This window comes from Xiphias gladius, chromosome 1, assembly GCF_016859285.1.
Source record: "Xiphias gladius isolate SHS-SW01 ecotype Sanya breed wild chromosome 1, ASM1685928v1, whole genome shotgun sequence".
Lineage (NCBI taxonomy): Eukaryota > Metazoa > Chordata > Actinopteri > Istiophoriformes > Xiphiidae > Xiphias > Xiphias gladius.
The window spans coordinates 34,364,085-34,389,097 of record NC_053400.1 but is presented as its reverse complement, the minus strand read 5'-3'; the positions used below and the strand labels follow the sequence as shown (position 1 = coordinate 34,389,097).

Here is a 25,013-nt window from a genome sequence, read left to right as displayed (position 1 = left end):
TGTGATCTGATCTTCGTCTTCGTCAGGAGTTCAGACAAACACGATCTGCTTAAGCTACTGACACAAATACAATTCTAATCTTTCCTGTCTTTCTAGAACACGGCCATCAAACCTTCACAGCGCCGGTGGGCAAAGTCAGTGAACCCTTGGATTTGATGAGCGGTGGAACCTCAGACCAGAGCTTCCGGTAGCTGTTCGGGGGGAACGTTGCACCGTTCTTCCGACATATTCTGGGGATGTCTGGTGCGAGCAGCTCTCCAGATGCATCTGCGTTGGGTTAAGATCCGGGCTCTGACTGGGCCACTCCAGAAGGTGGACTTTCTCCGTTTGATCTCATTCTGTAGTAGACTTACTTCCACGTTAAGGGTCACTGTCCCGCTGCGCCACCCAGTTCCTCCTGAGCTCCAGCTGGTGACGGTCCCCCTGACGTTTTCCTGTCTGATAAACCTGGGAACCGCCCAGGACCCGAGGAAGCAGAGCCCCAGACCAGGACGCTTGCTCCGCCGTACTTCACCTTTTCCTGTCGGTGCGGAGCCGTTCTCACTCCAGACGTAGCGCTGCCTGTTCTTTGACCAGTTCAGCCTCAGCTCCATCGGCCCGCAGAACATTTTCCCAGAGTCGAGCTGCTCTTTGACAAACTGCAGGTGTGAAGCGATGCAGCCGCTTCCTCCACGTCGTCCTGTCACTGAGACGACGCAGAACTATAGCGTCTCCATTTACAGACAGTTTGTCAGACCGGGGACTGAGTGTGTTACACTTCCCCGTCTGGTCTCACTGACTGGACTCCAGGTTCGCTGACTCCTGACTCCAGTTAGCTTCTGTTGATGTCATTAGCTGAGGAGTTTCTCCAACCTACACTGTAAATGTTTGGCTGATGTGTGTATGTGTGTGTGTATAAGCGCATATGTGTGTGTTAAGACTGTATACATTAAAACTAGCCCCACACTTACCAGCTGCATCATTAAAATGATGAACACATGAATGCATCAATAAATAATAGAATAATAGAACATGCATTATTCTGAAATGGGCACTTTTACTTATTTTTGACGCCAATACTTTTTTACCACCGTAAAACTCTAAGGCAGGACTTTGACCTGTAACAGAGTTTTTCTACACTGTGGTACTGCTACTTTTACTGCAGTCAGAGAGCCGGGTTCTCCTTCCACCACTCCAAGTTCGTCGGATGTCGTCTCCAGCTGCCCCCGTTCACCTGCCCGTGACAAGCTTCACCTGGAGGCGGTAACGGGGACGGTTCCCTCTACCCCGACCTCAGGTTCCCTCACGTGAAGGAACACGTAGTAATGAGTTCCCCACAGTGAGGTGTGCAGATGTTTGGTCAGAAGCTCCACTGGAGAAGGTTCAATTTATCGGCGACAAGCTGCAGAGAGAAGTCTCAGCTGGAAGATTCACGTGGATGTCTGCCATGTCTGATGTTTAAACCAGTTGAAACCAGTTTACTAGCGCACGTGTGTGTGTGTGCGTGTGTGTCCCCTGCTCAGCTCAGTATGAATGAGCAGCCTGACTCTCAGCCAACAGTCGTGTGTTTTATTTTTGTCGGCGAGGCGTCGTGACTCTCAGCGTTTCTGTCGCTGGTTGTGTCTGTAGCCCACTGCGGAGGAGAGGGAGGGGGGAGAGGGAGAGAGAGAGAGAGAGAGAGAGAGGGTGAGGGAGGGAGAGAGAGAGAGAGAGGGTGAGGGTGAGGGAGGGAGAGAGAGAGAGGAGAGAGAGAGGGTGAGGGAGGGGAGAGAGGGAGAGAGAGGGTGAGGGTGAGGGTGAGAGAGAGAGGGAGAGAGGGTGAGGGAGAGGGAGAGGGAGAGAGGGAGAGGGAGAGAGGGAGAGAGGGTGAGGGAGAGGGAGAGGGAGGAGAGGGAGAGAGGGAGAGGGAGAGGGAGGGGAGAGCGAGCTGCAGGCAGAGCAGAGAGCGAACAGACAGCAGTGTGGGCTGAATGTCAGCGGAGGTGAGTCACGGCTGCTGCAGGCGGAGGCTTCTAGAAACTCACCAGACGGACAGACGTTCCACTGAGCCCGGATTTAAAAACAAACCATCCTCCCCCGTCTTCCCGAAGTTTCCCGACGTGCAGAATTTACCTCCCAGAGTTTTTGCTTTTTGCTTTGGGAGAATTGGAGGACGACATTTTGTGTGAAGCGTTTTCAGGTTTATTGACAAAACTCCAACATCTGCAACAAGAGTCCAGCGTCTCAGACTTTGTCAGGGATAGAACGATGAAGGGCTGGACTCACCTCCGTCGCTGTTCCCGGTGTTTATACAGTCCCCAGTTTTGCACACTTTAGACTCTGTGGTGGCAGTTGTTGGTGAAGCTACTCAGAATCTGCAGAGATCCTCCTGCTGACGAGCAGCGGAGCTCTGGCGGGAAACGTCTGAGCGCAGCTGGACAGGAAGAAAACCAGGTGCGTCTGGAGGAAAGACTGCAACCAGAGGAGCGGAGGCTGTCGGGGCAGCACGGTGACCAGCACGGCGCCACAATCACACGCACATACATAATGTGTGTGTCCACGGTTTGGCCATATAACACACACGACATACATTGTCATGCTGGACCTAACGATAGCGTTACGCCGCCACGTTGGCTTGCAGACCATTAAACTCACACCGGACCTTTCTGATCTGGAGAGAAATATTTAACTGCCTTTTGTTTGATTGAATGCAAAGTTTGTGGTCAACGCAGAGCAGGAAAGTAGGCTCGGTCATTTATTCCTGTCTGGACGGAAAGTCGCACTCTACCCTTCATTGTCTATATTTGCATTCATCAACACACGATAGATAAAACGTGCTGAAACGTCACTCTTGCTCCCCAGGGTTTTAAGCTTAGTTGCGTGTGTTTTCATGCTGCTTTCCTTATGACCTGAGGAAATCGTGCTGCGTGGTCTTTTCTGAGAATGATTTAAATCCCGTGCCGGACACATACAGTCTTGTGATGCTACAGTGAACTTGATGCACATTCAACCACCTCGTCTGGTACAGCTCTTTTCATTTTGCCCGCTATGTGGCCCAAACACTTTGTGAGACGAGCTTGGCCCGTTGAAAAACCATTTCTCCAGGGAGCTGGCTTTGTGCACGGAGGTAGTGTCAAGTTGAACGAAGCACGAACGCAAAGTTGGAAGAACCTTGTTATCTAAAATGTTGTTGTGTGCCGGAGCATTGAGGTTTCCCTTCATTAGAGCTACAAGAGGAACTCAGAGCCCTCAAGTGTTTCTCATGTTCTGTACGTTATAGGCCTTTTATGTATTTTTATGAGGACATGCTGAGTTTGTCATCTCCTCGATAAAAGGCGTTCTGTCTTCTCTGCAGCTTTTCCAGACCGACTGAACGGAGCGAGTGGAAAGTGACTCAGCCTCTCTTCGGTCCGACCACGCTGCCGGATTTCAGCGCGCGGGTGTAGGCGACAGGACGGAGCAGAGCGTTGGCAGAGAGCTGGCAGATGGTCGGCAGGCGGAGAACCCGAATCCATTCACAGAGCTCAGGCATGAATGAGGACAAACGGAGCGCTGCTCAAACACCACCGCAGCTGCGGTTTGTGGAGAGAACCGGCTTCTGTCAGACCAGTACCAAACCGATCAGTACCGCCAGAAACTCCAGAGAACAAGGCAAACAGGGCTGATGCTCTTTTGATCTAAACATCGTAGTTAATAAAGTGAAGTGTGTGGGAATTCAGTCTCTTCCGTTCATCTTTTTATCTCCTCTGATGCACCTCTCTTCAACAGGTGTCCACAAACATCGTTTTTTATTTTCATACAGGAAAAGTGGTGGTGAAATGACCCAGTTCCCTGCAGGCTGCCTCCTCCTGTGCCCGTCTACCTACTCAAACACTTTTGGTTTGATGGAAACGTGCTATTTTCCGAGGCCGAGGATAAATTTTTATCAAAATCTCAACTTTTACGCCAGAAAACAGGAGAAGAAGTCCTTAAAGGGCTCTAAAGAAATCAAATTCAAATATCTACAATTCCATAAGTGGTCAAACTTCATCTGCAGAGGAAGACTGAGTGATACTATCGAAAGCTCCGGAACGGCAGCTAATGGACCTTGTGGTAGAGACTGTTCTGGTATTGACATCTGTTAAGTGTTGTGATATCCCGATCAAGTTTTTGGGGCCAAAATCCTGATCCGAGTCCTTCTGATGCTTCTGTTCCCTAATGTTGATTAAATATGTATATGACACATTGAAACAGCCGTAGATACTAAATCTGACGCACCTTTGTTTTTTTCCACAAGCTGTTTGATCCAAATACTGAAGGTTCGAGTTCAACTAGAGACAGGACGTCTCGCTCTGTGGCAGCTGTTGAAACTACAGAAACACTCCAGTAGTACAGTGGTGTCACAGAGTGGCGCTTCTTCCCTCACAAAAGATCTTGGGCTGAGTACGGACACCGGCTGCGGAGAAAAACTTTGGCCAGAAAAAACAGACAAGTTCCTTTGGTTCTGCCGTCGCGTTACTCTCACGGTCAACGTTAATCGGTGACCCGATGCGACCTGTCGCCGTTTGCGCCGCCTATAACGAGAAGCTGCCGCCTGGAGGTTTCGGACACTGATCTTTGATATTGGAGTTTCTGCGGGTTCACCAAAAAAAAGACTATTTAACACCTTTTGATGTCACCTAGAATACAAGGTTACGCCCTTTTCTCTCGTCCAAAGAATGAAAGATGTCAACGAAAAGCAGTCGGGTTTCCATAAATATGTTCCTGACATTTATATCATACTTCTGTCATATGACAAACGTTCCCCGATAGTACCAATAATTAATCGTCGAACACGACCAGGACCTGGCGAGCGGTTGAAAACACACGGATAAATGGAGGGATGGATGAACCAGTTCAAAAATAAGCTATTTATTTAGGGTCCGCACATGGACTTTACAGAACACCAGAGGTCTGGAACAACAGTACTGGGGATTTCCCAGCCAAACCTTTTATAACTAACATTGCTGCTTACAGCAGGCTAGGAAACGATTTAAGACCTCCGTCAACGAAATGTAAGACTTTTTAATACATTTTAAAATCCTATTTTGAGGAAATTGAAATCAATGCTTTTCACGCCTTTTAAAGACTCACACATTCCCTGTCATACGAGAGGAGCGTTAAAAGAGTTTAGCGAACCCGTGAATTTTTTAGTCCAAATCTCTTTTCACCTTCACACACTTTAATTTCACAGAGTAGAACCCGACTGTCTTTAAGAGGAGCAGCACTGCAACACCAGAGTTCAGTAAAGAAAGAATCCGATTTTGATCAGGTTTATTTTAGCCAATGCCGAGCCTTCAGTCCCGATAGCGGTCACAGCATCAACTCGAGACATCTCCAGAGACGTTTCAGAGGGAAACGTCTTCATCCCTCCGGCAAAGCGACACACATGGAGCTGTTCTGGGGCCTCCAAGAGCCGATATACTGAAACCTGCTTGGACTAAAAGCTCACTTTTATTTTATCCTTTCACTGCTTTTACAAACAAAAGTCAACAGTGATGAAAAACCCGCGAAAAGAAGAATAGAAGAGTCCGTTCTAATATAAAAATATAACTTTTAAGGAGGGAGCGTTACTGAAGAGCGGCCAATCGCAGGGTCAGAAGTCACCTGATCAGACAGGAAGTTCAGCTCAGACTGAGCTCAGATTTTCTGATGAAAAACACCAGCGATGGAAGAATCCACCGCACTTCCACGGTATCCGCTCCAGGTATTAGTCTGTACCCCACAGAGGGAAGCCGTTCCCTCACCTGCCTCTCTGTAGCCGTCCTTGTTTCCGGGCAGAGTCAGACGTCAGAGGTCAGACATCAGATGAGAGGTCACAGGTCAGGGTCCCTCAGGCATCGCACACTTCCTGTTTCGGACCTGAACCACTTCCTTCCTCTCCTTCAAGAAGGTTCCAAAGGCGTCGCTCTCTTTGCTCTCCTCCGTGGCTGGAAAATCAAGAAGAAACGTTCAGAGCCGACCTGTACTCTCCACCAAGTGACGAGTCCGACGACGGACTCATTTGAACAAATACAAACAGAAAACTGGCTTCTGCTCTTGAGTTTTGTTTCTTAGGTTTATACAGGTGCTCACCCAGGTTTCTTTTTGTTTTCACCAACGTATACTGCCCCCTACAGGCAGAGAGTAGTAACTACAGAATCAGTGAAGCTGAGAGACAGGAGTTTAAAGTTCTCTGCTGTATCTACCCACCAAGTGTTGCCTCAGCTTCTGATCCATTTTAGCTCCTTTGAGAAAATTAACTTTAGTTTGATTATTTGCAGTCCATAACTTATATCGAAATCAACATCACACATCTGTACATTCAAGCAGCTTAACCACCAGATCACATCACATTCTCTCGAGTTTTTTTTTCTCCATCATGAACGGATTTAGCTGCTGCCTTATTTAGTTTTGTGGAGTAAGAAACCGAATAACCGAAATATCAATTCGAAGTCAATGTTTTTCTTTGTCAGATCTCAATGAGAGGGGAAACCAGTCAATCCCTCTGACTTTAGCTTTTCTATTTAGCCTCTTTCTACAGCAGAGAAAGAGCAGACGAGTCCTGCAGCACAAAGATCACCAAGCCAGAGGAGCAGAAAACACCCTGTTTTGGGTTTTAGCCCCGTTTCTGTGGTTACTGCAAATTTAAAAAGCTGTTTTCACAGAAATCACACAGTTCTGTGGCAAGAGACAAGTCAGCAAATCAGATGCAGGTTATATCCCAATCTTGACCCAACGTGTAGTTTCTGCATTTTGTCTAGTTATTTTCTCTCACCGCCGTGGTCGATGTCATCCGTGTCGCTGTCCTCTTCCTCCGCGTCGTCGTCAGGGTTACCACGTGTCATGATGAGGTCACTGGGTCCGGCGATGTCGTCCTCTGTGGACAGGAAGTCAATCAGCCAATTATGACAACAAAGTAAAGTATGACAGACTGAGAACTGAGCGGAGCTCGACCAGAAATTTGCACGTCTCCCAGTAGAGATGCTGGGACCTGATCCGATGGATCGGTAGTGGATCAGAGATCAGATGGGATTGATCCATTAGTTACAGTTTCTCTGTCAGTATCATTATAGGATTCGGTTTTTCAGCATCAGTTACTTTCATTCAGGCAGGATGAGCTGCCGACTCCACAGCAATCCTGGACTTTAGGGTCGCAGCTAACAATTATTTTCACTGTTGAAAATCTGTTTTTATTCATATGTTCTCATTTAATTCAACCTATGTGAAGAATAAAGTTTGCAATAATGAAAAAGTATTTCCTTATGTTTAATATTAAATTACTTCATTCTTTCTGGGAAAGTGTCAGGAAGTTACAGAACCATAATATAAAGCCTTACCAATAAGTGCCATGTTACTTTGTATTTTATTTTGTGAGTGCCAGTTGGCTCTACCTGTAGCAGGCCTGTTTGTCATGTCGACAGCTCCCAGGTCCTTCCTGAGACGCTCCAGCTGCTGCTGCTGCTTCTTGCTCTGAGCCTCCGCCTGATGAACAGGAGGTCAGTTAAGAGATGGATGGAAGGACAGAAAGAAAGAGGCGGACAACACACGAACACACTCACCAGCTGTTTGCGGAGTCTGTCGTACTCGGGTCGATAGTCCCTGAGGAAGGAGGAAGAAGTGTTCAGTTTATCACAAATCGCTTCCTGTGTGAGGAGGACATTTACATGAAATTGACCTTGTATCAAACTCTGAACCATCTACACTCATATTTATCAATCGTCATATAAATCAACACGCTATCCGGGTTGGGGCTGTGTGCAGAGCTACAGACTTTCTATATTTAATGTACCGTGGGTGTATGAATGCATAGTGAAACTTTTCACGCCAAACCTAACCCTGACTTTTTCCTCAGCGAGAGAGATTTAACTGTTTATTTTCACTAAATATCTTTTCCCAATATTCTGCCCTTCATCATCATTTTCTCTGTCTTTCTGTCTGAGAGCAGCGATTGGCTGTGCGGCCCTGCGACATGAATCTAAACCCACATGACCGGATGAGACGGAGCAACCGATAGAGACCGACAACCTGCAGACTCCTCTCCGGCGAGGCGCCTTTATGCCGTGCAGCGACAACGTTCACGTTAGTGTTTACTGCACGTTGCACTGCGGGAGACAGGTCCGATATCAGTTTGAGGCTGTCGCATTGTGCGATGCACGCGTGGCGAATGAAAAGACGTGAATGAGAGCGGAGACACGTTGTCAGCGCGTCTTATCCATCTGCGCCGCTCTTATATTTTGAAAATGCAGCTCCGCAAGGTTTGTGCGTGCGTGGACTCGGATTAAAACAAACGTGATCTGACATCAACTCTTCAGAGTGTGACAGACACACGCAGCTTTTGTTGATGCAGGTGAAATTAGACAAAACCACCCGAGCTAAACAGGTTGGAAAACAGTTTCTAGCGGTACAGTGACGAACAGGAGCGCTACCCCCACCCACTAACCTCTCATACTCCTTGGCGGCGTCCTCCACCTGAACGAACAGCTCGTCCAATCCGCTTCCTGTCACTGCGGACACACCCACCACCTGCGGACGCAGAAACAACACTGTGAGGATAGATCTGTCTTCAACACTGGGTTCTACTGAACTCTACTGGGGTCTGGAATCAGGCTGTTTATACATTTTGATCCGATCCTCTGAAGGTAACCTGATGCACAGGTCAGCAGTGCAGCATTGGTTACCCTGGTTACCAAAGTGATCTACCCTGGTTGCACGTGGGCCACTTTTTGATACCAGTAAGCCAGTACGTTTCCAGTTAAATTTAGTAAGACCTGTGGGGGACACGAGACCTATGGTCACCTTTAAAAAGCAGCTATCTACCTGTTTATAGACTTGCCTTTGTGTAATTTCTATTTACTTCTATTTCGTGGTGTTTTTATTCTTCCCAAGTCTTTGTTCGTGTCCGTGGCTTTTGTGATGCTCTGCTCTGCGGGCGCTGTACAACTAAAGCTACTTACTTACTTCCATAGATTAGATGTAGTCTAAGTTAATCCCAGATTCATCTGGCTAACCACTGAATCTCCTCGTGACACAGGGTTCTGGTCTGGTCAGGCCCTCTTACCCTCAGGTTGGTGTAGAACTCGTCCAGCACTAGACTCATGGAGCGCGTCAGGTTGCTCACATACGAGGTTTCCTGGTTCAGAGCATCCTGGAAAACCTCAAAGTCCTGCATCCACTCCACTGCAAAGCTGTGGTCGATAATGTCAGTCTGTAAAACACGACCACGGCGAGGAGTCAACAACGCGCGATGGAGCGCAAACAATTCAACGACGAGTCAGCAAGGCCTCAAAAAGTCCACGTTAAATTTTCAACGGCAGAATAAAAGTCAGACAGCAGACGGGAAGCGGCCTCACCTTGTTCATGGCGACGATGAAGGGCAGCTTGGTCTTGTAGAGAATACTGACGGAGAGAAACACCAGCTGAGACTAAAGCCCGTTCAGACAGGATCAACATTACAGGTGGAGCTGGACTATTAGTGACCATGAGTGAAAACATCAATGATAATCGTTTGGAGGAAGCAGTGGAGCGAGTTTAATATTTGCTTTACACACACATACACATCCGTTATATGTTCTTTAGCGGATTTTTGAGGATTTTAAGAGGAGTCCGGTGTTGTGATCTGGGAACACAGTGACATCACCAAAAATGAGGGATGTTTTTAGCCCCAAACCCAAATCAAGTTTAATATTGGGTATCTCCGATATTGATTAAATATGGATCCGACACATTGAAATAACAGCTGTTGCCTTCTAATTTTGCCGCACCTTATTTTTCATGAGCCACTTGATGCAAATACTGAAGGTCTTGGTTCAAAACTATTAAGGTGTGTTGACCCCGCTCAATTCTTTGTAGCGACGTCATAGATTATTACTGGAAGAAACGACGGACAACGCTACTGCAACAACATCCGAGTGTCGATAAAACAGTTTCTTTTCTTTGACTGATTGTGATTTAGTCATTAGTTTGGTCTGGTACCTGCAGGCGTAGAGCATGTTGGACATGAATGTGACCGGGCTGACGCTGCGGGACGTGTCCATCACATAGATGACAACACAGGGGAAGGATGACGCCTGAAACACACACACACACACGCGGATTATGAACTGACTGTGATATTACCAGCAGAGAAAAACAAAGACACGCCGTGCAGACTTACCAGAGCCTCTGTGATGATGGTGCCAGACGCCGACCAGGTGAAGACTTCAATCTGACCCGGGGTGTCAATCAGCACGTACCTGCAGAGGTCAAAGGTCGTCAGACACAGCGCTACACAAGAGAGACAAGCTTCAGGGGATGTTCACTGCTTTTTGTTTTGTCACTTTTTATTTGTAACAGCTTAAAGATGTTTTACAAAGGAAAAGGAGACATTGGACACCAGCAGAGCATGGGAACTAAATGGTCTCCGAGACTCAGGTCACTTCTTAATGCTACTCACTCTGCTGTCCTTAGCGCTCTCACACGCTAAAACATCCCTTAAGGGCTAAACACGCATCTGAGTTTGAAGCCGTTTATTTTTACGGTGAGGTGTGGTGAAGAAACTCCCCTCGATATCCTGGAATTTGCAGATGTGTTGTGTTACGTGTATGGAACGCCAGTCCTCCTCTGATATGTTTCCACTTTCAGTTATGATTCCTATTTCACTCCGATGTTTAGAGAACTGTGCTCACAGTTATACTCTATAGTAATAATCACGCTCAGTGGAGGTCTGTTATTTTCTTGACTACTCTTTTTGGTTTGTCAACATGATGGTGAAACACAGAAAACACAAAATCATTCACCATTTTTGAAGAGATAAAACTTATCGTGAGCTCTGACGTCCTGACGAGCTGCCATGGGTTTATATGAAAAAAAAACCAAACAAAAAAAAACGCAGCTTGCAGCCAGTTGTTTCGCTGCTGGAATTTAAGACCCACCAGCTGCTGCTCCTGCACATACCTATTTTACAACCACAAAGTCAAACAGGAAACTGTCATTAGACTAGGATGAGGATGAGAATGAGGGTGGATCTGTCCACATGTCGGATGCAGAAGACGTCAGCAGCTTCAGAGTTCTGTCCAGCTGCACTGAAACTACCAAAATCCACTCGTCTGTACAGAGACGACACGGGACAAACAGACCCGCATAGGGTGATACTGACCGGTGATTCTGCTGCTTCTTCTCTATGAACTGCATCACCTGAAGAACATAAACACAAACCCACTCTTGTTATATCATCTCAGTTTTTTCAGTCTGTTGTAGTGTTAAGTTCGTTAACGAAAACTATGACCAAATATGATCGTCAACAACCTTTTATTGACTCATATTGCAAGAGTTAGATTGCATTGGATTTGCTAAACTTGCTGCATCTTCCCAGACCTCACTGTTAAGATCAGTTGGTGAAGTTTGACTAAAATGCTCATTCTTGGTCTTGGCTAAAACTAGACTTAAATGTTTATGTTATACTCTGATTAACACCAAACTAAAATGTGCAGAGTTTTAGGCGACTAAAAATAAAAAGGGGAGGTTGCCTAAAAATGACTAAAACTAACATGGACTTTTTATCGCAGGAGTTAGACTAAAGCTAATAATAGCTGACAAAATTAACACTAGTTTGTTAATTTCATCAGACACTCTGCGTCTGGAAACTAAAACCAAAACAGTTTCATCCAGTTCCAGAGGACAAGAGGAATTATTCAGACTGGGGGGGTTGTAACATCACCTGCTCTGATCCTGTCCAGAGTGTACGTGGGTCATTTTTCAACCCCCCCCCCCACGAGCCACGTTTTTTAGTCTATACTTGTTTACATTTAGTCAGACTGTCCCCAGTAAAAGCTGCCGAATCAGCAATGAGCAGCTCCTGTTAGCAGTGTACCCATGGATGTACAGACAACGGTTCAGCACTATGGTTTAAAAAGTTGAGAGCTTTAGATTAAAGTTTTCAGATCTTTACTTTACATTGTTCAGGCCTTTAAACCAAACTAAACTTTGAGCAGTTTAAAGGTGCTATCAGTAAGTTTTTTTTACTAGTCGCTACATAGCCAACATTAGCATTAACAGCTGTTTACTTACCAGTCTGGAAGAAATGCTGTGAGTTCAGCATCAAACTTCATTCATTTACTCTCTCAGAGCTTTCTCCAGTGGTGGAGAGCAACACCAATGTTAACTTTAGTTTTGCTTCTATTTCTATCAGTTCTTCTATTCTACTGAAGTTAGCATACTAACAGGCTAGCCCTGTCCCGTCCCGACTCGTAATAACACTTTGTAGTGAGTCACTGTAACGACCAGGCTGCCCTGGGGAGGTAGCTCTGCTCAGAGGATGTATTCTAACCTCCTGTCTTGTAAACGCAAAAACGGCTGAAGCTCTTGGCGAGCAACCATCGCCGCCACTCGCAACCCGGCAACAAACCACGTTCGGTGTCAAAGAAAACTCACATATAGCACCTTTAAACAGTCTTTTGGTTTAAAGGGTTGAGATCTTTGATTTAAATAGTTCACAGCTTTGGTTTAGCTCATTCACAGTGATAATTTGGTCACCTGATCGAAGCGCGTAGCAAACAAGTTGAGTGACGTCACGATGCCTCCGTTCGGTCCGAGGCCGTACTGTTTCATCACCTCCTTGTAGTTCACAGTGTCCCTGATGTCTGGAGGAAAGAAGACAGAGAGACTGAAGGCTACAGAGAGCAGGAGGGACCAAAAACTGACCAAATCTGTACTGTATGTGAGCCACCAGTCACTCTCAGTTTCACATAGCAGCACGGTTGACTATATGTTCTGTCCGTCCAGGAAACAGAATGGTCCTCACCAATGTTTGCAGGGAAGGGGACTTCGTGGACGGCAGGGTCCAGGTTGATGACATATGGAGGAGCTTTTAGAGAGTGAAGGTGGGCCGTCAGCCTCTGGAGAAAAGAGAAAACACTGAGATCAACACAGAGAGCTACTGTACACAAAAGAGACATGACATGTTGTTATTTGGGATGTTTTACAGAAGGAATAACAATGTCAGATATGTGGTACGATCCTTAACGGCCTCATAAAGAAGGTTTGATTTTTGGTATAAAGCGATAACTGTCTGTGGGTTCTGCCACAACAGCGTGATGTCTGGATGTTGATGTTTGGAACCTAAATTAAACAGGTGTTAAACTTTAACGTCTGTTTATGTTAGGGAATTTTCTTTTGGGTTACGCAGGTCAAGCATGGGCCTTGAGGTCTCAAACCGTTCTGCAAGGCAAACTGTCTTCTCCCCTTGAGACGTTGGGCAGCTGTCTGAGGTTATTTGGGGAAAGCAGAGCCGTTCTGATAAAAGTGAAGCAGCGTTGCTATGGTAGCCAAGGTCAAAGGCGATGGCTGCTTTTGCCTCCCTACACGCCACAGATTGGGGTCTGCTAGAATCCATGGACATAGCCAGATAACAGCGGCTCCAGACCAGGATGCGCTGACGTTATACTGAATGCTACACGCAATGTGATCTGACTAAGACTTACTAACTTACTTACACGGGTAAAAACATTTCCCTGTTGACAGAATAGCGAACCAACAGACTAACTCCACAAACTGTGGAGGCACTGAGTTGGACCATTTCTGGGCGTTAAGTATTTGTGGCATCATCTGTAGGGGTTAAAGCAAAGCAAAAGGGACTGAGCTTCAGGTTGGAGACGGCATCATGCACAAAAACTTGTACTGATAATTTCTCCATTCTCCTCGGCCAAGCTTCAATAAACATTTTCAGCGTAAGACATCTCGGGCTCCCAAACGCTTTCTTCACTGACGAGTTGACCAACAACCAGGGAAATCTCCACAACAGTTTATAGGTGCTATACTGGCAGACAGCGGTGAACCGTAGGATACAACAGTCTCTGACATTAGGATAGGGGTGCATCGTGTGCGAGTTGAAAGAAAAGAACTTGCTGTTTTCCATCATTTTCTCATAGTCAACAAATCCCATGTGCAGATCCAAACCAACACCTTCCCTCCTCTGCCTGTGGCTCTCAGCTCCGAGCCCATTGGTTCCTACTGAAGACGTAAATCTTTTAAAAACACCTCACATACACGTAGTTTCAGCTTTAAAAAAAAAGGCTCAGTAATTTTCCCAGAACAGCTGCTCTCTTTTGGTTTTGGTCTGAACATGAGATTTTAAGGACAAGAAGAAAAATAGAGAAGAACTCCAGACCTGCTGTATGTTAAGTGTGTTGACATTTTGCAGAAGTAGGACGCCTGCTTACTACCCATAGCAGCGTGGACGCGCGTTTAAATGCTCGAGCCCGCAGGTGTGGGTCTGGATCGTGGGTTCGGGATCAGGAAAACCCCTCTTCACTGTCCAGGTGAGCGGAAAACGGCGGTAAGTGTTGTCAAATGAGCTGCGAGGCGTGTCCGTGTGAAGCTCGTCTGTAAAATAACACTCTCCAGACCAGGTTTACTGAGAGGCTGCAGCTACTAGAGACGTGCAGCGGACAGCTGTCGCTGAGGACTGACGAGCATGGGGACAGACAGCGGTGAAGAAACCCGCCATTTTCATTTCTATCCACTAATGTCAGAAAAATTACATTTAGTTTTCAGCGGGTTTCAAAACCCTTATCTGTCTCGGCTTGATACCAGTTACCTGGAGAAGCTAACTCACGCGGCTAGCCGCCGTTAGCCACAGCAGCTAACTGACCTGAACGAAGGTGGTTTTCCCGGACCCCGCCATCCCCAGCACGATCAGACAAACGGGTTTGTCCTGGGAAGCAGCCCCCGGCGCCTCGCTGGTTTTCCCCGCTGCCGAACTCTCCTGCTTTTCCATTAAAACCTCCTCGGGACCGGGACCGGGACAGGGACGCTGCTCTGCGTCTGCCATGTTGTGCTGCGGTAAAGACACTGGTACTGTCGTAAAATGTGACGCTCGCAAGCAGTAGGCGGGTCAAGAGGAGTTCAGACTGAATACATCGGTGAGTACACACCGTTACAAATATACCAGCGGAGGGAGGCCACAGGTTTGAATGGAAGCGTGTCCTACAGAGATGGAGAGAGAAGTACTAGAGAAGTACTTCTGCTTCTGTCCATGAAACATCAAGATGTGACTGAAGTGTAGACGCTCGGCTTCAAATCAAGCTGTTTCACAAAAATATCGCATTAACCGAGACAGATACAGGGATTATGTTTAACACTGGGCTGGAACCCATGACCCTTGACATGCTCTTCGAGGCCTCTACTGCAGCCGCCTTCAGTTGCTGCTTGTCCATGGGTCTTTCTGCCCTCAGTTTTGTCTTCAGTTAGTGAAAGGCTGCTCAGTTGGGTTGAGGTCAGGTCACTGACTTGGCCATTGAAGAATATTCCGTTTCTTTGCTTTGTGCTGCTTTCTCAGTATGTTTTTGGTCATTATCCATCTGTATTGTGAAGCACCTTCCTATCAGTTTTGCAGCATTTGGCTGAATCTGAGAGGATAGTGCTTTCGATACACTCATACACACACACACACACACTCACACACGTTGCCCACAGAGGGATCTGTGGGCAACATTTGGGAGATTTTTGAAATACAATACAATCTCCCTGTGTCCCTGGGTCTTGTCCTGGCTCCATATAATTTGCAACCAATTTTTGTGGTTTGTATGCAATCATTTATTTGCTCAGAGAGAAGATGTAAATCAGTTGTGTGAAAAGCACGGGAAAACAGCCCAGGGAATCATGTACTAGGTTATCTTTGGAAAATGTGTCCAGTGACGTCTGGACATTCCAGAAACGGTATCAATTGCAATGACTCTCAATCGATCTAATCATTTAAGCTTTTTTCCTCCTTTCTTGGCCTCCTCAGCATAAATGTCACTGTATATTAACAATACAAGCTGCTGGTTGTCGTCCATGTTTGTTTTGGTACATGTGACCAAGCAAGTGACCGTTGGTTTTCTTGTGGGATTTTCTAGGTCGCCTATAACCAGAACTCCAGTGGTTACTGAGCAGTGTATTTACTCATAAGGTTTATGCTCCTTCCTGACTGACAAAGTTGGTGGAAAACATCTTTATGTGTGGTTTGTCCAGACTTTATAGTTTTCAGCTTGTCTTCATGTTTGTCCTAAACTGGATTAACCTCCTGTACTACACGTGGCGGTTTCATTATTTCTCCAGGCACCAATAAACCAACCAGTACTCTAGAGCTGAAATGATTAGTTGATCAGCTAATTGGTAAAATGACATAAAATCATTTGGCAGCAATTTTGATTCTCAAATGTGAACATTTGCAAGTTTCCCAGTTTTATATGATAATGGACTCGGCATCTTTGGGTTTTTGACCGTTGGTCAAACGAAATAAAGCAAATAGAATAAATTAACTTGGCCTTTAGGGAGCAATGATTGGCATTTTTATTGTTTTCTAATACACTGAAAAATCAATTGGTTACTAAAGACAATTGTCAGGACTGTGGATAGTAAAATAGCTGTTGATCGCAGCCTTTCAGTTCTCCTGCGAGGTTCTGTGTGTTAATACTTCACTCGCAGAAATATTCAAAGCAGTTTCATAAAACGTAACTTTATAAAAAAAAATGAGCTCAGTATAAAAATAAAACGACGAAGGTCTTCAAAGGCACCAAGTAATTTTCTGCCACTAGGGGTCTCTCGATCAAAACAATAACAAAAGACAGTGTTTGGTGACGTTGTGAAGTAGTGGGATCATGGGAGTTGTGGTCTTCACCACCGATGGCGTCATTGCAGTCAGGTTCTCCCAGTTACGATTTCCTCGATGTTAATTGTTCAGGAGGTTTTTACCAGGAGCCGAATTATCCGCAGAGGTCTCCTCCTCTCCAAAACAAACGGACCAGGTGATGTAATCCGGTAAAAACACTGAATAAAGCAGTTTCACGTTAAAAATCAGCGTCTCTCTGACGCTGTTCGGGGGGCACAGAACGTCTCGAAGGGGCTGCAATCTGAGTGGCCGCTAACGTTTGCTCAGCTTGTTTCTCTGGCATTTTAAGATCCAGACGTCCGACAACTAAAAATCCTTCATCCGGTTAAAGTATATAGTTAGAAATGAACAAGATCTAAAAAGTAATCGTAAAAATGTGGCTTAAAACTGGATAAAAGGTCAATTTGGCCGCTTCTGGCAGACACCAACGCTGACGCATGTACAAAGAGGATATGACGCCACCGGCAGGTGACCGAACGAACCGTTACCTACAGAAATCGGTCATTTTAATCCTAGTTTGAAAACTGATGGAAACATTTGGGATAGTGTGAGAACACAACTCAGCAAAATGTGTCACATAGGTCTCGTCATTTTTAGACATTTTAATGTGGAAAAGTTACATGTCATACGTTTTACACTGCACCTCTACAGGACTGGGGCTACAAGATGGAGGATGGAGGAGCCATCAGACTTGATATCGTATTCAGCGGAGCGAATTTCTAACGGATATGAGATTCATCAGTTTAATCATAATAATGGGGACAGAAATAATCTGAAGTAAACCTGGGGCTTTGGGGGCCCCTCGGGATCTGGAGCCCCCAAACCTGGGGCTTTGGGGGCCCCTCGGGATCTGGATTCCTTGGCTTTGCCCATTTGGTAATCCAGCCTAGTTTTTATGAGAGATAAACATTGTCTAAGAGCAAACCCACTCAGGCTGACCGCATTACTAAGATTATTATTTTTTTTTTATTGTGAAAAATAATATAAAATGACATCATGGGTATCGATGTGTCCGGTGGCACCCGGAATGTTCGATGCCTTCAGCGAATCCCCCGTCAGCATGAAACCCACAGAAACTCACCTAGAATGACCCACAGCAACTTGAACCAAACAGCGCGTTTGCCTCGAGTCATCATTGAGACGATCATTCAGAGAGGATAAGCGTTGAATTTAACTGACGAGGACACAGGGAAGTTTAAAATCTACATCTCCAATATTTGCTTTGAAAACACAGCGTGTGAGTCATGAGTTTAATGATCAAGGTAGAAAAATCCACAACCTGTCCAAATATATCCCGAGGAACCAGGACACGAGTTGCTGCTGGGAAGAATTTCAACAGTTTTTCACAAAGGTGGTTCAACTGTGATGAGAAACAGAAATGAAGCGTCTGTTTATCTTCTATCGTACCACTTATCCTGTTAAAGGTCACAAGGGGCTGGAGCCTCGGATGGATTATCGTGACCATGAACCCCGAGTTTAAATCGGCGCATTGGCCAAGAGAAGTCAGCAGAGAAGTATCAAAGATATGTTTCAAAGATATGTTTGTACTTAGAAACAGTGTTTTTCCACCATTTTAAACAAACATTTGTCAGTTTTTAATCAAAAATACTCCTATCAAAGATGGTTGTGCGTGTTATGTGTTTATGTAAGAAAAGATGAATATCTACTGATATGCCGAGTTGTTACCAGGTTTTTTTTTTGTTTTTGTGACTCTCAAATATCAAGTTGAATTTCCAGCCTGGTAATAAGTCCAAGTCTCCCCAACATACCTCCAAATAGCAGTCGATCTAGGCCAGACATCATGAAGTGGCAGAGTATAAATGTCAAGTGTAAGCAAAAGTGTGGTCAGTTACTACTCTATATTGTGCTACTGTTTGCAAACATCTTGGATTTGGTGGGACATGCTGTATTGAAAGTTGGTGTCTTCCATTATTCTTCGTATCTTTTTTTATTCCGTGAACGAAATGCATCCCCTATAGAGGGTTTGACCAGGAGCACGCCATTGTAGCGGTAACCCCTTCAAACGTAAAGTGTCACAGCTTTCAGTTGTCCCATATAAACTCAAGAGCAGGATGAATGTTGTTCGCAGGTTTCTCATTTTTAGATCTTACGGGCCGTAATGCTAAAGCAATGTTGGAGGCCCTCAGTTCTACCTTTTTAATCACATCACATTGATGTTGTTAATGTCATTGAGGACAGGGGACCTTCGTCGTCCTGGTTACAGCGGTAAAGGCAGTTACGGCTGTGGAACGGTCAGGGTCAAAAGAAACCACGATGACCACTGGTTCCAAACGGGAGACGAACACCAGTCTCCCATGTCGACGGACCCATCCATCCGCCCGGACCTCCTCCTTTGCTCCCGTAATAATTACTTCACCCACAAGAGGTCCCCTCGCGATAAAACCTAACCATGGGTCCTAAGGAGCTGCTGCACAGACGACCTGTGGGGTCGTTTTTTGGGGGTGGACGGTCCCAGGTTATAATAAAGAAAGTTAGAGTCAGTTATGTGTAGTTTAACTTCATTTTTCGAACGTTAATTTTTTTAAACTGTTGTACATTTTGTACGAAAGTTACAGCTTTAGGATTTTCCTTCATTCTTTTTTTAGTGTATTCAAAAATCAAGTTGTCAGGTTCATGCTAGCCTCTGATCCACTAGTTTCTTTAACTCAGTACAGTCTCTCATTCAGCATTTCTTTCACTGGTCTCTCTGAAAAACAAATGTTACTGGTCATATTCTAAGACAAATCAGCATCCACTACATAGTAGAAGTTGAAGCCTTTGTGGTTTGAACAAAGTTAAAAAAAACATATTTTAGAATACAAAAAACTACAGCTCCCACGAAAATTTCAGAACTTGGTTTCGTCCATATTCATAAAAATTCACATTCACTGTCTTCTAATGTAATTTGTCCAGTTTCGTAGCTGTAATCTCTGTGTCAACACGTACAGTGTCCACTGTCCTGTCCTCTCTGTCCTGCTGTTATTACAGACATTTTTGAATTAACCAAAGCCCCTCGACTCGTCCATGGACATTTAGCCTGCAAAGTTTTTGGGCTTATGGGAAGTGGGGTTTATTAAAGGCTGTTCAACAACAGCAATACTGAACAAAAAACACAACTAGATTGTTTTTTTTAAACTTTACCGTCCTTATCTGAAGATCTGGAGTGAACAACACGGCATTCAGCTGAGAGAGTCTCTGTTCAGAGGCTGGATTTTGAGTCATTAAAAGTGTCTATCAATTCTTATATCGTCGGTATTATTTTGTAAGAAAGCATTTACAGTTTCAACAGTAATGTTTATTGTCCCCACTGGATGGAGCAGTGACCTCCTAGAAAAGTGTCACCTAAGCATCACTGTCCTGGCTCAAACGCTGTGTGTGTGTAGAGCCCCGAGCGGTTAGTCTGTCTCCACCTCATGTTTTCAGGGCGAGTGTCCTACAGAAGTCTGACGTTATTACACACACAAGAACATAGAAGTTGTACTGCTGCCCTGTTCTTATTTGCACAGTAAAATCAAAATGTCTTGAAGGTGTCAACCTTGACAATTGCAAATCAGGTTTTGGGCAGTGTTACGTGACTTTTGTTAAAATTATTGACACTTCATTTTTCAGTCGTGTTTTTTCCCCGTGTTTGAAGAGTAAAATCGATATGAACTCGGTACGTCAGAGAAGAACATTTAAGACCAGACTGTCATCCGGGTGGAGCCAGAAAGAGGAGCAGCGTCTGAGGTGAGTCCTCGTCTCTGTGGATGTTTTTAGGAGCCTCAGAGCTCCAGTGTTTTGCTTTAGAACTTACACCTTTTGAAATCCGTTATTTTAGTGTCGCTCGTTGTAACAGAGCTGAACTGGGTGACATTTCCAGCTGATATTCCAGTTGTGGAGTTCTGTGAGAATCTGGGAGCCCTGAGCCATGCGTCCTTTTGTGGTAACTGCCGTCCTCCTCCTGGTGGTCCTGATGTTCATGACGGACTCTGCAGCCGGTAAGAACCAAACACAAAATAATGTTCTACATAGACAACAGAAACACAAAACTGACAGCTCTTCTTTATTTCTGTGTTGCAGGAACTGAAAACAGGCCTTTTTATAAAGGGAAGAAGTTACAACTGCCTGAACCATGTCCTGAGATGGGCTGGTACCAGCTGAGTAGTAGCCTCTGTTTTCGAGCATTGAACACTACGGCAACATTTGAGACATCACAGGTAATAAAAACGCACACATCAGAGTACAGGCAGTAAAGAAACCTCATCCTGCTCAGATAGTCATAGTGTATGGAGCTCAACTCCTCATTCTGCAGTAATTTATCTGATTTTCATAAAGTAGAGTTTTTTGGGACTTTATTTTTATTTCATAATACAAATGTTTATTTCAACCTGCCACTTTTCATCATTGGACCAACCAACTACCTTCTGCTGTAAGTAAACACAGTGTCTTTTCGTAGCTTAACCAGGCTACACGCGTTACCTACCTACCTAGCTAGCTAGCCGGAGTTCCGAGTGAAGAGACAGTGTTAAGGGCAGCAGCTAACGTTAGCAGAGTCGCAGTCTCTGCTAACAAGCAGGCTCGCAAGCTTCCCAGCCCCGTCTGTTCAGACTGTTTAATCCTAATCGAGAACCTCAGGGAAGCGACTGTGCGCTGCTCTTTGGCAGAGGAAGGACGAGTAACCAGTTGGTCTTTATCCTTGATGTCTTTTCTCTTGTCAAAGCAGAAAGGACAGTTCAGATAAAGCATAAATCTGACCTTTGTGTCAGTTGTCTCCCCTCGTGGGAACTATAACTGCAGTTCTCACCAGCCTTTTGGTTTTTTTTTACAAATCTATAACTCCCATGGATTCAAAATTCAATATAGTAACTGCCCTTGTTTGCAGTTGGAGGTGTCCTCCCAACACTTTTGCAGACGTCTCTTCTATGGTGGGGATTTTCATCGCAGTTCCGCAAGTGGCTGCTGTGACAAATTATATATTCGTTTTTAATTTTTTAAATTTTTTTATTTTAGCAGCGAGGCCGAGTGGCGGTGCCGTATCCAGCTCTCATTACAGCCGCCGGCAAAGTAGCACTAGGAAAGTAACGTGGACAGGTGACACAAAGGTCAGATTTAGGCTTCATCCAAAGTGTTTTCAAACTGTGTTTTCCAGTTTTACAAGAGAAAAGACTTCAAGTCAATTTAATTATACAGCCCCAAATCATCACAGAAGTGACCTCTGGGCACTTTTCATATAGAGCAGGTAGTTTTTAAACAGTTTGTTTACTTAACTATTTGTTTCATAATGGTTTTATTATTCATTTAACATTGAACACATGATGGTGGATTGAGGCGTAATTCTTCTTCTTTGTGGTTTTTTTTTTTTTTTTCAGGAGTCCTGCAGAAGGGAAGGTGGTCATCTGCTATCATTCAGGACTTTGAAGGAGTACAAAAGCGTGATGCGGTTCTTGGTCCAGAATCGCCTCGTTGGATATGACTTCTGGATCGGAGCCAAAGGACAAAATGTGAGCAGTGAGAGCCTTAGAGGATCCACACTGGTCCACACTGAGCCAGTTCTGTCTGTTTCAGCCCTCCGTCCACAGTGGAACAACACTTTGTGTTTCAGTGTGTACGGGGTAAACGGAGCTTTCACTCCACAGTGACCTAAGCTGCTCAGTGAGGGTTGGAGTGTGTGGCAGTGAAGTTGAGAAGACGACCTTTAGTGGCCTCTAACTTTCACTGTGATCATTTTAAACGGCTTTTTATCCAAATACAGGGCAGAGCCTTCTCCATTAATCAGGATTTATGTTGATTTTGTCAGAAGACGATGATTTGGGCGGGTTGGCTGGACAGCATCTGACCGAGAAGGTGCCTGAGTTGGTTCACCCAACTGGCTGATTTCTCTTTTCAGGGTGTATTTTGCTGGATCGATGGAAGTGGATCGTTTGCAATTGACGGATGCGGGGACCAGTCTGGCAACTGGGAGCAGAGTGGGGACTGTGTGGTGATGAACTCTCTCCGTAAGAAAAAAAAAAATTAATGTAGAAGAGAAGTGTTAATGCTGAGCAGGGCATGAAGACAGTTAATATAATAACAGTGACTCTTTGGACATCAAGTTAATTGAGTCTTAAAAAGTAGTGACCGAGTTAGGAAACTGAGTTCTACTCGACTGACCTAAAAGCAATAGTTTCGGAAGGTTTTCTTATTTTTTTTATTTGCTTTCTTGCAGAGAATTACACCACTTTCATGTTTGTAGACGAAGCTACAGCTAGAAGCCAGTTAGCTTAGCTTAGCACGAGGAATGGAAACGGGGGGAAACGAAATCCACCTACCAGCACCTGTAAACCTCACTCACAGGGCTGTGAAGACAGGGGAGCTTTTCTTGGCGTCCCTGGTTCTGGAATTAAACGTGCCATTCGTTCTTCTCACAGACAGTGTCACTGACTCACAGTTGGAGCTCTTCTACAGTTTGGATCGACATGAAACTCTCCTGGTTCAATAGCCAGTCCAAGCAATTATCAGCGGTGTTAGAAATGATCTGGTTCTCTGATGAAAGGTCGAAGGTACGAGCTCATGGCCATAAAATATTCACTCTAGATGTCAACTACGACTCCAAAGGTGCATTTGTGCAGGAATCCCCCAATCACAGAGCTTAAAATTCGACCACCTGAAACTGCTCTTGTATTCAAAAGGTCTTAAAAAAGTCCTTAAAATGGAATTTGGTGAACCCCTGAACCCTCATAAAGCCACAGCCTGTCATAAGGAACAAATGAAATATAGTGTGTTAAACAGTGAGCTGTAAAGGTGCTGGCAGGTGGATCAAATTGCTATTTTGAGACCGCAAGTACTTCAACCTTTTTATTTATTTAAATGTGAGAAATTAATTCTGGATATTAAACTACAGCTCATAATGACCCTGAATCTGAATGTGATGCTTCCTCTTGTTCTTTCAGTCTTGGAACCCTGGAGCAACATTTCCTGTTCAGAAAAAAGGTTCTTTTTGTGTCAAAAGAAAGCCTGATCGTCTCAAGTTGAAGAACCAGCCTGCGTCACTGTAACCACTGCTAAAACAACTTTGACAATTACTGCAATAAATTATCAGCATCAGCAAACGCGTTGATTGTTTCATTCTTTCAGCAGAATAATAGTTGTAGCCATTGATGAGGAACCTACCTCATCAAACACTATGTAGCTCTCTCCCCCCTCAAGACCAAAACCCAAACACCTGTGTGCATCTCCCTCAAGTTACTCTAGTGAATACTTTCACAATCAAACGTGGCCCAAAATAAACTTTACCGAGTGTCACGTACCAGGAGAGTCCAACATCAACTGCCGCCACAAGCTCGGCCAAAACGCCACTAAACTAGTCCATTTAAGACATGAACACAGACGGGGGAGCACAGAACGCCATTTAGCCATTACAAGAGTAGAACATCTACTTGAGTACTGTACATAGTTACACATTTTGGGTAGTTGTACAGCCATCCTCTGCTACTTTACACTGCGACTCTGCTACAATTCAGAGGCAAATATGTCACTCCACCACATTTATTCGATCATTGTCGTTACTTTGCAGATTCAGATTAACGATACAAAATATCATCAACAAATAAATGAGGACTTTATTGATCTGCAGGGGGACATTCAGAAGCTACTCAGCTGTATCTAAAGTAATTAAAATGTCCCGCCCTACTGTGTTGCACCTGTATCTCATTGGCTCCCCTCTCCTGGTGTATTTAGTCTCTGCGTTCCCTTCCCTCCAGTTTTTTTGCTTCATCCCTTTTGGTTTTATCTGCCTGAGTGTTTTGCTTTCTACCTGTGTAGCGAACTGTCGTCCGGTAAAGACCTCTATTTTTGGAACTGGGTTTTTGACCTTTGAGTCACGCTTGTGGGTCCTTTGTCTCGTGGTTTCAGTTGTTACAGTAATATGACTCTGTCAAGACAGACTGAAGACTGATGAACCAGGACAAAATAAAGTAAAATACAGAGTAAAGAATTCAATATACTCATTTGCAACTTTACACTCAAATACACCCGGGTTCCAGGTCCACCCAACTAAAACTACTTCAGTGTAATACAACAGTTCTGTAATCAATCCTCCTTCATGAAGGTTCGAATGTTCAGTTTGTGTTGAAACTGTGGTGATTCAACTGTGTCGTCATTTTGGAGGCTGCAATTTGTGATGCTGTAGAAGTGTCATTTGTCTGCCCTATTTATCTCAATGAGAATAGGCTAAATAATAGCAACACCTCTCCGTAACATGATGAGCAACATGATGATGGGACGTTTGTGTCACCTGATGAATCCAAGTCCAGCGGTCCCTCTCTTTTATCTCTGGTTTTGGTCTCCACCAGCTCCCGAGGGAAACATCTGGCTCCTCAGGTGCTAAATGCTCCACCATGTTCACCAGCTGCTCTCTGACTGTGTCAAAACAAAAAACAAATTGATTGTTGTAAGTGGTTCTGGCAGAGAA

The 25,013-nt window shown here is 44.9% G+C and overlaps 2 protein-coding genes across 18 annotated transcripts; one reads left to right on the top strand and one right to left on the bottom strand.

Annotated features, from left to right (window-relative positions):
* Window positions 1-5,217: 5,217 nt before the first annotated feature.
* On the bottom strand, window positions 5,218-14,836 carry gpn1 (GPN-loop GTPase 1). The gene is made up of 13 exons (XM_040131671.1): window positions 14,585-14,836; window positions 12,737-12,830; window positions 12,469-12,575; window positions 11,093-11,130; window positions 10,112-10,190; window positions 9,931-10,025; window positions 9,309-9,354; window positions 9,017-9,163; window positions 8,399-8,481; window positions 7,518-7,557; window positions 7,350-7,440; window positions 6,734-6,835; window positions 5,218-5,906 (listed from the first exon to the last, which is right to left on the bottom strand). Exons 1-13 carry the CDS (start codon window positions 14,762-14,764, stop codon window positions 5,800-5,802), a joined length of 1,209 nt encoding a protein of 402 aa, XP_039987605.1. The 5' UTR covers window positions 14,765-14,836; the 3' UTR covers window positions 5,218-5,799.
* LOC120792477 (C-type lectin lectoxin-Lio2-like) lies at window positions 14,041-23,631 on the top strand. Of its 17 annotated transcripts, none has more exons than XM_040131794.1 (7): window positions 14,041-14,252; window positions 20,220-20,311; window positions 20,445-20,562; window positions 20,645-20,781; window positions 21,934-22,065; window positions 22,452-22,560; window positions 23,494-23,631. In XM_040131794.1, the coding sequence occupies exons 3-7, from the start codon at window positions 20,493-20,495 to the stop codon at window positions 23,559-23,561; spliced, it is 516 nt and encodes a 171-aa protein (XP_039987728.1). In that variant the 5' UTR covers window positions 14,041-14,252; window positions 20,220-20,311; window positions 20,445-20,492; the 3' UTR covers window positions 23,562-23,631. The 17 variants fall into 17 exon arrangements, with proteins under 17 accessions (XP_039987728.1, XP_039987702.1, XP_039987635.1 ...); XM_040131768.1 differs by having other exon boundaries at window positions 20,403-20,562; XM_040131701.1 differs by having other exon boundaries at window positions 14,162-14,269; window positions 20,195-20,311; window positions 20,403-20,562.
* The last annotated feature ends 1,382 nt before the right edge of the window (window positions 23,632-25,013 follow it).